Source organism: Microcebus murinus, chromosome 25, assembly GCF_040939455.1.
Source record: "Microcebus murinus isolate Inina chromosome 25, M.murinus_Inina_mat1.0, whole genome shotgun sequence".
Taxonomy (NCBI): domain Eukaryota; kingdom Metazoa; phylum Chordata; class Mammalia; order Primates; family Cheirogaleidae; genus Microcebus; species Microcebus murinus.
This window is the reverse complement of record NC_134128.1, coordinates 4037318-4050476: the sequence shown is the minus strand read 5'-3', so window position 1 is coordinate 4050476 and position 13159 is coordinate 4037318. Positions and strand designations below refer to the sequence as shown.

General features: G+C 35.1%; 1 protein-coding gene across 4 annotated transcripts in view; it reads right to left on the bottom strand.

Moving 5' to 3' along the window:
- Positions 1–318: 318 nt before the first annotated feature.
- The window catches only part of MPP7 (MAGUK p55 scaffold protein 7), a 208498-nt gene continuing 195657 nt past the window's right edge, over positions 319–13159 (bottom strand). For all 4 annotated transcript variants that reach the window (XM_075997494.1, XM_020284180.2, XM_075997495.1 and 1 more), the window contains exons 13-17: positions 12613–12693; positions 6757–6850; positions 5593–5701; positions 4849–4992; positions 319–3360 (exon numbers count right to left, since the gene is read on the bottom strand). In XM_075997494.1, the coding sequence (XP_075853609.1) occupies positions 3181–3360; positions 4849–4992; positions 5593–5701; positions 6757–6850; positions 12613–12693 (608 nt within the window). In that variant the 3' untranslated portion in view covers positions 319–3180. The remainder of the gene's footprint in view (positions 3361–4848; positions 4993–5592; positions 5702–6756; positions 6851–12612; positions 12694–13159) is intronic.

The following is a 13159-nucleotide window of genomic DNA, read 5'->3' as shown; positions in this document are numbered from 1 at the left end:
GGCTAGGAGGTAGGGTGGGGGGTTTCCAACGTGGACAGCCCTGGATCTTCCATCCCACTGTTTTACTCCACATCTTTAAATTGTTGTATCGCATGGTTAAGAGCAAGACTGGTGAATTCCATCCCTCTGACAACCTCACTGAAAGCAGAGTTTGAATTTTTAAAAAATTGAAATTTAATTTTAGATATGGCAAGTCCAAACACATCACTTCATTTCATAGAAAATAGAATTTGTTCTACCAGGAGAAATAGTATGATAGAATAGAGCAGAATAACAGTATAATAGAATAGTATAACCAATTTTCAAGTAATACACATGTCATTTGAAGAAAACTTTATTAAGATCAAAGGTTTTCCATTACACTTATTTATAAATCTTTACTAGTCAAAAAGAAAATAAATAATAAAAATCTGTATCTTCAGGAAGACTGTAACAACATAGTTTTGTAAGTTTATGAGAAGTTTACATGTTTGTCAATGTTACATTATAAAAATTTAGATACATTCAATTATTATACAATAGCAGGAATGCAGCCTTAAAGATACCTAAAACTTCTATATTGTACAATAAAATAATGGTAAAAAATTATAGTTCAATTTCACCTTTTTATTTTTAACCAACTCTAATTTGCCAATTATGGGAGTATAGAATTTCCTTCTCCAACTTGGGTTTTAAATGCATGAACTTAAAAGAAAGTAAGCATTCCTCTTCCCCCAACTCGGGCTGATACCCCGTTATCCTGGGAGCAGGCTGCTGAAGGTGGAGGACACGGTGCTATTCTCCCCTGCTTGGGGGTGAAGAAAGTACGGAGTCAAGAGCCTTTTGCTACAGTTATCAGTAAACCCTTGGAGTTGAGCTGCCTTGTTAAATTTTAATCAAACCTCTAAGCATCAAGATGGCCACATAAACACCACTTTTAAGACTACGTATACTACCTGATTCCTCAAATTGCCAAAGTGCCCCTTTCTTTTTGTTATTTAAAAAATATTGTTCTAGAGTTGAGTGTGGTGGCTCACGCCTGTAGTCCCAGCTACTCTCTCAGAGGCTGAGACTCGAGGACTGCTTGAGCCCTGCTTGGAGGCTGCAGTGAGCTATGATCGCACCACTGTACTCAGCCTGGGTGATAGAGCGAAAGCCTGTCTCTTTAAAAATAAAAAAAAAAAAAATTGTTCTGGCTCTGGTCTAATAAAGAAGAAGGTCTGACAGTTTTATTGTTATACCATCCCCATTCCTACTGCCACCAAAAACAACTGTTTCCACTACCCTACACTCTATCCCCAAAGTAAAGAATTGAAGAAATTAACTGCAAATGAAAAAAAAAAAAAAATCAATGTGGGTATTTCAGGGTAAAGAATTTGAACTCTCTTCAGATGATTATGCGAATTACACATTTCCCATCACTCTTTGTCCAAGAAGTCTTGATTTATAGGAAATTTTAGTCAATGTTCAAACAAGGGTATATTCCACCCAAACCATCTACTTAAGACTCATCTTCTGTTAGACCTGCCACACAACTAAGTATAGCTTTAGTATCAAATTTGGTAATCCTCCTCCTCACTTTTTTTTAAACAAAATTGCTTGCTGTTTAATCAATAAATTAGAACTCACTGTTTGGATTATGTTATTACATAACATTTAGTCTGATTATCTAACTACTTTGGTGTCAATGTGTATCAAGGCCATTGGAGTAGTCTTTGTCTCTGTTTCTAATATGTAATTTGACGTGTCTCAAGGAAATCCAGTGACTAATGCTATCAAATGTGCAATGCTGTGGATCTATTCTGTAAAGGTCAAATATTTACATGGAATGTTTACTTGATTATAAAACTACTATTTTATATTATGACATCTTTACATACAATCAATTTATTTCATCAATATCCCTATTTGATATTTAAAAAAAATATGCCTTTCAAATATTTCATAAATATATAAAATTTCACTACATTCTATTTTTCTTTAAACATGACATCTAAACTTTCTTTACAAATCAACAAAAAAGAACATCTTTTTCCCTGTTTGAAAGTCACAGATGCAATGATTTTCAACCCCTGCAGGGTCTTACTGCATGCAAGAATGGCAGGCATGCTCTCTTATAGAACTTACAGATACTTCTAGTACTTTGAACTATAGAATTCATTTGCTAGAGATCAGTAGTATCAAAGAAAAGTGAGAGATCCCATCTAAATATTTACAATATGAGAGTCTTTCTTTAAATTCTTCAACAATGGCAAGGTTTGGATGGTATCTGGACAGTGTTAAAGAATCATTTTGATGACCAAAAATAAGTAAACACTACGTGAAAAGTTTTCTTAAACACAACTTAGTACAAGTTAAAGATATGGTAATAAAATACCATATCTTTATTTACCATATTTGAAAAATGACCACATTTTCTTTAACAGTATTGGTAATAATATAAAACATGTCTATATTTTTTACGATAGGAATCATTTCTAGCCCCAGGATACTACCATTCTTACTAAGATTAATGCCATAAGGAAAGGTTTGAGTTACATATAATAATTGTTAAAAATATATTTTCCCTTATTTGTTGAGTCACTGACATGTACTCATAAGGAATTCTCAAGCTATTATATAATATGAAAATTCACTCAAGGTAAATTTTCAATTACTTCTTTAAGAAAGATTTTTAAAATGCATACAACTCTGAACATACTGTGGATACATAAGAAAAAGTTTGCACTTTTTGAACGGAATAAGGATTCCTTCTCATTGCCAGCCCAGTTAAATCTGTGATGATCCACCTGGAAACAGCAAAGTCTGTCCGGAGCTGCTGCAGGTTGCTAAGCTGACACCTCCCACTGCTAACATGCAAACTCAATGGCAGCATCCATGCCTGACACTAGCTGAAGCATGAACTTTACCTACATCTCTTTAAAAACTTCAGTCTCATCTTGGAGATGGAGGTACATTAAAGACAACCAGAAGGTTCAAAGCTTTGCTCAGAATACAGTACTGTGCAAATTTTGATTTCAGATCTTACACTCACACATTGTGTTTGACATAAGGCTATAAAAAGATACAAACAAAAGCAGCATTCACCAAGATTATATACCAATGACAGTGATACAGATTTAGAAACCCTACCACCAAAATGGTGACTGATTTAATCATGCACTCTATAAAAAGACAGATGATTGTGAACATTTCCCTTAGTTATGAATGTAACCAGCTCACTGGTACCCAATGAGTCTCTGTCTCTAATTTGTCAAAAGTTGTTTTTAGTTCATTGAATGCCACAGTGAGATCATCATTTATGATAATTTTGTCAAAAAGATGACCGTATTGACTTTCCATTATTTGTGCAGATTTAATCATTTCTTGAAAGTCTTCTTCCTACAAAAGGAAATATTTTTTTTAAAAATTGGTTAACCAGGCAATTACCTCACTTCGCATCAATGCAAACATGCTACAATCGGTTTACCGAATGCTGTTCTGAGTCAGTCTTTCACTTCAGCCAGAAATAAAAATTATCCCCTTTAACGACAAGTTCTTCAGATGCCATAATTTTAATACTATCATTCTGATTTGTTTACACAAAGCAAGAGTCATACAAGAGTGAAAACTCCTGCCTTCACTGAATTTCAGGATAATTAGTCACTAATTCATAATTACCGGGTATGTTGTATTACAATAGCTATTGGGGGAAAGAAGAACTGTTTACTCTGATGCTTTGGCTGCATCATTTATGCTTATTTGTAGGAAGGAATTTATAACCTAAACTCCTTTTTTGGAATTGGGAACATTTATATAATAAAAGGATAGTTATCATATTCTTCCTGTGTCTCGTTAGAAGTGTTTCAGGAGCCCTTGATGTCTCACATTTCTGAAGCCACAAAGTATTTTAGTTGGCTTTGTAATATAAATGTCAGCCAAATCCTAAGATTTATTTATCTTATCACTTATTAAATTCATTCAGAAACCTCTAAATTTATAAATAGTATAACTCTTCACATTGCAACAAAATGAAATAATTTCACAGCCTACATTTCATTGTCAGTAAGATTTCGCAACATTTTCTGTAACTTTCCTCTTAATCCATAGCCTCGAGGAGCTGACGTCATACGGATATGTTTGTCAGCATTTTAGAAAAAAGGTACTTAATGAATATTGAGAATCAAAAACACAATCTGTATTTTGTAACTACAGTGAATAGTTTACAGATTAATACAGACTAAGGTTAAAGATTAGCTAATTAAGTGGAGGAGAAAATATAAAGCTCTTGACATTTAACTTCTTTGCTTTTTATTTTTGGTCCAAAGATAGAATATATTAAGATTAAGAACAAAAACAATAAAAGGCCTTGCCAGAAGCCATTATAGTCACAATCATCATTTCCATATTTCACTGACAAGAAATACAAATATTATTTTTAAATAATATTAGTCTATTTTTCCTATTCCCAAAATGGTGCTTTTTCTTTTACTGTACTAAATATGCTTGTTGACACAAGGAGACAAGCAAGGCAAATTATTAAATTTTTCATTCAGACTATTAATATTAATGAGTAACGGGAACTGGCTTTTGGTATCTTTAGCTTCAAAAATAAAGCTAGTGTGAACACTAATTGGTCTAACGTTTATATAAATGTTCAGCCTACAAATGACTAAAATGTACGCATAATAGTGAACAAAGTGGTTTTCAGTCAATTTAATACGACGATCTATCCATAGAAGCATAAAAAGTGCAGTTGGTTAAAATGTATGTACCTAAGCACAATTCCTATACAGATTTTGGCTCGCCATTTCCCGTCACGGCCTGTCCGCGGCTGCAGCGCACACGCGCCCCCACCCGCTGCTCACGCCCCGAGCCCCCGACACTCACTGTGAACGGCTTCGCGGCACCCTGGTCGTCTCTGCTTGATATAATCTTCGCGTTTTTCCTTGTCTCTCTCAAACGCTCTATCGACGGAGGCTTTATAAATATCACATAGGGCTTAAATTCCAGTGTCCTTAAATGCTTCACGGTCTGTAAGGAACAAAAGAATTTTTCTCATATTTCTTCATAGCATCATGAGTTACTGAATTTTCTTTCTAAGGAGAAAATTCCTCAAAATTATTCTCTAATTAAAGTCAGTAGGTCTTTTGATATATTATTTTATCAATTAAATTTAGCAAATACCTGAAAAGAAGACGGAGAATGCAACTTGCATTTTAAACTGTTTTGAAATACACTGTAATTAATATTGAACACGAGTGGCTAAAAATACCACAAACACTTAACACACAGAAATACATTTCGCAGAACAAGTGTGTACTTGTTATTAAAGTGTGTACTTTAAAAATATAAAATATATAGAAATACCTAAGAGTCACCACACGTGCAAAAACTGGATATAAACAAGAGTTACAAACACATATTTTGAGGCTTCCTCCACACCTCTTTCTTAATAATATTATGGGTTTTTTGTTCTTCACCAAAGATGTCTCAGATTACATTTAGATGCTTTTGTCATCTTAGAAAAGCCACGTGTATGCCCAAAGCAAGTCACGTGGGGCCTGCCTCACGTGGAAATGGTAGCGTGTAGTGCAGGGGCAGAGGGGACTGAATGGCGCCCCGTCTACTTACGTGAGGCTGGACGTCCAACAAACAAACTTTGTTTTTAGCAAGGACAGAGCGCACTGAGTCTATACTTGTGCCATAGTAGTTGTTTTTATATTCACCGTATTCAATAAACCTGGAGAAAGTTGGAGATGTATCAGAATCATTGTGAATTAAAAATAAATTATAGGTAGCAAGACATAATTCATAGGGAAAAGACATTTTGCTGAACATGTAATTTTGTTTTTACTATGTTTCATAAAATAAATAGGGCCAAGGACTTCAGAATGTCAATTTTAAAAAATCTCCTATTTTACATTTTCACATTAGTAACACTTGCTTGTATTACACTCAAGCAGGAAAAAAAGTACTTTGGTCCAGTGGTGTTCTAATGTTTTCCATCACCCCTTTTTTTCAGAACTAATGCAATGCAATAAAACAGTGAATAAGCCAAACAATAGAAACTACTGAAATTTCACTGCACACTGCAGAGTAGCCCAGCTCAGCATCAGAACTGGGGGCGCTGGGTGGTGGCTAATGGAGCCGGGGCAGCCGATTGTGTGCTATAAAAACACCACCACTGCGCCAAATGCAAAAAAAGCATTACAGTATTTCAATAAAATCCCACAGCCCTGCCTGAAAACACACATTGCTTCTGATATCCTAAAATATTCATGCTTCAGCAAATGGAAAACCTGAGGGGAGAAAACTTAAGAGCTAGAGGAGACAGTACAAGCAAGACGATCACTGTTATTTCAATATTTTGCAGAGCCAATGAGAGAACAAGGGGTGTGTGTGTGTGTGTGTGTGTGTGTGTAGACCAGAGATATCCAGAGATATGTTACATAGTTGCTCATTAGTTTTTAAATTAAAATTCTATCCAAATTATATGTCCAGATTCAATGAGTGGGCCAGAGGGAGGTCACAGTAAGACACTAGCAGCCTTCCCTCATTCTGCAAAATAATTCCTTTACTTTATAGAAATGCAGCAGCTTGAGGGTATTAATAAAACAGAGGTGAAGACTGATGATAATTACTAACTGAATTACCCCCTTTTAATCAGTTTCAAATATTATTATTATGATTAAAATGCATTTCAAATGGAGGGGCACTCTGCCACCTGAAACTGGAGAGATGGGCACGTGCCTACCAACACCACCCTCATGAAAATTCTCAAAAATGTCCACATACTTGTTATTTTGTACGTCTGTCTCAAACAAATGCTTGGAGATGAAAATATATTCGACGCCATCACTCTCCTGGCTTCTTCTTGCTCTGGTAGTGTCTATGGTTTAATGAAAAAGCAGTTAGAAAAGCCCACATCAGCCACCTTAAGGAAAATACTAAAAAAGAAACCAGCAAGTGTATTTAATTAAAGTTTTCTTAGACAGGATTTAAAAACTTATAAAAAAGAAAATTAGCCAACAAAATACAATAAAGTGTCATACATTCAGATTTTCCACTGTTATTAAAATTATATTAATTTGAAGATGGATTAAAAATTAAATTACATCATGTGTCTGTGCTATTATTCATTATTTTGAAAGCTCTCTAATATGCAGATTAAATAACTGGTGTTTAAACCCTTGAGGAAAACTCCCTTTCTTTGGCAAATAACATGCTTACTATCTTTATTTGCTGATTTTTATTCATTGAAGTAAGTCTATTGTCCACGAGGTTGTTAGGTAAGCTCTGAAATTATTTCTTGTCCTCCTCGATGGTACACGGTGGTTATGCCATCCGCATGAGTGCCAAATACCTCTATGTGCTATTCAGTCCTCCTTTTATAAACAGCATATTTTTGAATACTATTGCACTTCCAATCTTTCAATAATCTTTCCTGATTATTAGTGGATTATAATGGAGCAGAAAATACAGGATTAATTAAAACCACAATAATAACAGCAACAAGGAAGCCGAAGGTGCTCAAGTGCTGACATGGCCAGGCCAAGTAAGCCACCACAGCCCATCCTTCCTGCAGATTCCAGCTGAAAACTCTGAACCCCAAACAAATACCTGAGCACTCTGAAAATAAATAAAACAGGTAGACCGGGGAAGGGAGCCAATCTGCATGGAGAAGAGTTTGACTTTATTTTCCTCTGAGCTTTGCCCCAAGGGTGGGAATTATTTCCAGAGAAGCACAGTAGGATGTGCAGCTAAACTCCAATAGAAGCCCTAACTTTTTGGTAAAAAGGACCAGGAAAGAAAAAAGCCTATGCAGGTTGGAGAGTGTGGAGAGAAGGACCTGAAAGTTAGAATGATCGAAGGCTTTAAAGCAATCATTATAACTGTGCTTGATAATGTAAAGAAAAAGACACATGAATAGAATAAAAATATGAATTCTTAAACAGAGAAATCAAAACTATACAGAAAAAACAAATAGAAATTTTAGAACTGAAAAATAACAACACCTAATAGAAACAAGTCACTAGATGGGCTCAGTAGCAGAATGGAGATGACAGAGAGAAGGGCCAGTGGACCTGACGACAGATGGATAGAAATTATATAATCTGAACAACAAAGAGAAAAAAAGATTGTGAAAAATATATATGCAACCCCAGGGACCTGTGTGAAAATACTGAACTACCTAACATGTGTAATGGGGGCACTAAAAGGAAAAGAAAAAAGACTGGGGCAGAAAAAAATGTATTTGAAGAAATAATGGTGCCAAAATTTTAAAATTTGGTACAAGACATAAACTTACAGATTCTAGAAGCTCAGCAAATCCCAAGCAGGATAAATTAAAAACAAAAACAAAAACCATGCCTAGCCATTATATCAAACTACTAAAAGCCAAAGGTAAATAAAAACCATTGGAAAGCAGCTAGAAAAAAGCAGGACATATGGTGAATAATGATATATGATTTATCATAAATAGTAAACACAAGAAATCAATGAAATAGTATCTTTAAAGCAATGAAAGAAAAGGTCTATCAACCAAATTATCTTTCAGAGATAAAGGCAAAATAAAGACTTTCTCAGATGAAGGGAAACTAAGAATTCACCAGCAGATTGCTCTAAAATAAATGTTCAAGGAAGTTTCTTAGGCTGAAGAGAAATGATAAGAAGAAAACTTGTATCTTCAGGGATGAAGAAAGAACAAATAGTTGAATAAATATAAAAGTCTACTTTTCTTATATTCATTAAAATTTATACAACTATTTATTTTTTATTATTTTTTTCTTATCTTTTTTTAAATTCAGGATATTATAGGGGTATAAACATTTTGGTTACATGAAATGTGTTTGCCTCGCCCAAGCCAGGGCCACAAACGTGTCCTTCCCCCACACAGTGTGCCCCATTTCCTTCCCTGTGGAAAATAATTTGGAGATACTTCAAAGAGCTAAAAATAGAAATACCAGTTGACCCAGCAATCCCACTACTAGGCATCTACCCAAAGGAAAAAAAGTCATTCTATAATATATATGACTATTTTAAAGTAAAAGTCTGATGGAGTTTTCGATGTATGCAAATCTAACACATTTGACACATACAGTAAAAGGATGTGGGTGGGGGTAAAGGGATGTACACGGTTGGTTTCAAGGTTTCTGTATTTTATGTGAAATAGCACAAAGTTAACTCTAAGTAGATTGTGAATGATTACAGCAACCAGTAAAAATTACCATAAAGAGATATAACCAAAGAGCCAATAGGCAGATTAAAATGGAATACTAAAAAACACTCAATCCAAAAGAAGGCAGAAAAGAAAAAGAAAATGAAATACAGAAGGAACAAACAGAAAACAAATAAAACAGTAGTTTAAATCCAGTCACTTCCACAATTCAGTAAATGCTCAATGGCCTGTATACCAAAGGCTGGCTTAACATTCAAAAACCCATGGAATTCACCATATTAACAGAATGGAAGATAACACATGATAATTTCAATGTATGCAGAGAAAGCATTAAAAAAAATTCAATATCCAGTCATGACAGTCTCAGTCTCAGCAAACCAGGAGTAACAGGGAAAGTCCTCAAACTAACTGAAAGAGGCTTCAGTGAACCAATATCGTGCTTAATGGTAAAAGACGGTATCATCTTCCCCTGAGATCAAAACCAAGGCAAGACTGCTAAATAATAACATGAAAATAACTTGAAAAGGATCAACGCTTAAATGTAAAAACCTAAAACTACGATTAACTAAACTACTATTTCTTTTTAAGACTTAAAAATCTGAGTATAATACACTGACAGGAAAGTTCACATATAACTCAAGTATGCACTTGATGAATTTTCACTGAACAAACCTGTGTGACTGGCACTCTAACGAGAAGCAGGAAATCACCAGCAATTTGGAATCACCTCTCGGGTTCCCTAGTTTCTAACCTACTTCCTTGAGATCTCTAACAGTGCATATGAGTGTTGCTCTTACTGTAATTACAAAAATGAAGTCACACTGTATTATTCTCTTAATCTCTTTTGTGTCTGTCTCCTTCAGTCAACATGTTTGTGGGATCCACTCTTGCTGTTGCATGTAGTTGCCGATTGTTCATCCTCATCGCATTATGGTATTCCATTGTGTGAACATACCAACAGTTCTCCATTCTAGTTATCCAAATGATGGACATTTGGGTAGTTTCCAGTTTTGAGCTGTTATGAATACCGTTTCTAAGAATATCTCAGTACATTTCTTTTGGTGGACACAGGTGTGCATTTCCACCAGGTGTATACTAGCACTGAATTACCAGGTCTTAGGATACATGTTTGTGTAGCTTTAGTAGATACTGCTACTTACTCTTCCAAATAGTTGCAATTAATTTACACTCCCACCAGCAAGAGTTCAATTTTTCCACATCTTTTTCATTTTACCCTTTCTTGGATATTTAATACATGTTTTAGAAAAGGAAATTATAGACTTAAACAATGCTGGTGGTATAATCAAAGCAGTAATTTTTCTCCAATATTGAAGCCTCTGCTCAAATTATTTTACAAAGCAAAACAATTTGAAATTCTAAAATTGCTCTTATTGGGAGGCCGAGGCGGGCGGATTGCTCAAGGTCAGGAGTTCAAAACCAGCCTGAGCAAGAGCGAGACCCCGTCTCTACTATAAACAGAAAGAAATTAATTGGCCAACTGATATATATATAAAAAAAATTAGCCGGGCATGGTGGCGCATGCCTGTAGTCCCAGCTACTCGGGAGGCTTAGGCAGAAGGATCACTCGAGCCCAAGAGTTTGAGGTTGCTGTGAGCTAGGCTGACGCCACGGCACTCACTCTAGCCTGGACAACAAAGTGAGACTCTGTCTCAAAAAAAAAAAAAAAAAAAAAAAAAAATTGCTCTTAAAATACATTCTTCTTTAATTAATTAAATGACCCTGAATTGATGCTATGGCTGTATTTTCTAACCACATCTGATATTATGAATCACCTGGGATACCTGCTATAAATACAGATTCTTGGGCATATCTTTTTATAGGAAGCCCAAGAAATTCCTATTATCAGGCAAGTCTGGAAAACATTACTATATGAGGATCTTCTGACATTAACACTTATTTAAAAGTGAATCAGAGTGAAAAATAACTACTTTGGGGATTTCTTTGGAGAGTCCCAGCCCCAGAACCTTTCTGGATATTGTCAACTTCTATAATAACTTCAGAGGCAAATATTATTTTAATAGTTGAATAAACTGAGGCCAAAGTGCCTTGCTCTGGGTCCTTTAATAATACCAAAACTATCACAGGGGATTACTTTTGATAGATGGCCTTAATGATATTTATCATCTTAAAAAGAAATCAGCTTTTACTACTATTGGGCTATAACAGAGCAAGTCTGTAGTTTGGAAAAACTGGTAACGTTACACAAGAAGAAGAACATGACAAGTAGTATCATAAAACCTGGTCTCAAATCCAAGTCTAACCATCATCTATGAAATTGAAGTCAAAATATCCTTGCTACCCCAGTTTCCTTCTCTGAAATGGAAGTAACATCACTCATCTTATCCTGACACTGGGAGGGCTACGTAAATTAAGACAAAGGAGAGGAATATGTAGTAGGTAATAAATTTGTAATCTGTTTTTGCATCTTCTAGGTCTCTTCTCAAATTGCTTACCTGTAAGCTTCACAATTGTTTGCAAAATTTTCTAAATATCTTTACACTGCAACTCAGCTTTTGTAAGAGAAGTAAATAATTAAACTCTCTAATTCCACCTAATCCTGCATTTTCCCTCACTTCCATCTCTGCCAGTGGAAACCAGCAGCCCTATAACTTATGGCTGAAAATTATTAAAAATAATAATTTGGAAAAATATAGCACCAAGAAGTACCTTGAGGTAAAAGAAAACTGTAATTTTAAAATAAAGTTGAACTCTTCCAAAGCTAGAGAACATTACTAAGGGAAATGTACAAATGAATTTTTTTTTAACAGAGCTAAAATCACTTGAAAAAGCCAACATTTCAATTTAGCCTTTTAGATAGCTTTCTAACATCAACAAATTAAGTAGTTAAATGGCATTTCTTCTGCACATCAAAACGTTTCAAGCATCACATTTCATTTGTAAAAAGGCCTGTGAAAACCACTTTTATAAAAACAGATCTAATTCTGTGTACTAAAAAGACACCTACCATATCTGGACTATATGGCCATGAAAAGCCCATTTAACACTCTTTGCCAATTACTACTCATAAAAAGTGATTAAGACAGGTTTATATCATAGGAAGTCTCCTTCAGCTCTCTGTGGTTTGATCCTTCTAATCTTAAAGCTGGTGAAAAACTCTGGAAAAAATTAGCACTTATTTTAGGAAACAGAACAGTTACACTTTTATTTGGAAGAAAATTTGTAAATAATAATTTGATGTCATATGTGTATTAAAATTCACGATAAAGATCTAAAAGTCGAGAAGCTGTGATTAACAAATATTCTGCCAAAGATGTGTGTAATCCAGGGCAAATCCCTTAACCACTTGGGCTTTGGTTTCCTCCTCTGTAAAACGTGGACACTGTCACTACGTATGTCACAGGGTGGGTGGAGGTCTAGATGGGCAATGCTGGCTGGGTATTTAGCCATCATGATGAGTGCAGTCGTAGAAACACCGAATCGTGGGGACTCACGGGGCACGGTCACGCCATAGTGCTGAGTGTCACTGATCAGCAGCTTTCGTTTCAGCTCATTCAGCCCTACTCCTACGGGACCTGAAAAACAGGGCAACAGAAATGCATTACCAAACAAAACACCATACAAACATTTCTGTAACTGACATGAATCTATAAGACAGACTGAGAATACAGATCCAAATTTGCAACCCAAGTAAAAAGATTATTTCTAGTTAAGCTGTACGTAAGAAAAAGCTAGGATTTCTTTTGCTGCTTTCTTACTTTTTAAATCTAAACCCTTACCTTTCCCTCAAACAGATTACAAATATTTATGTTTTAAATGGAACATACTCAGAAATATCTGAGTATCACCAAGTAATAGCACCCACAAAAGCCTAAAATATATGTGCACCTAACAAAACTGGATTGGACCATCCAAGTGATAATTTCAATTTTAAATGTTTTTAAATCTTAATAAAAGAAAATCTTGAACTCTGACTTTATTTTGGATGCAAATTCAGTTATATATTTTAAATATGCAAAAGCGCCAGCCACTTTTTACATC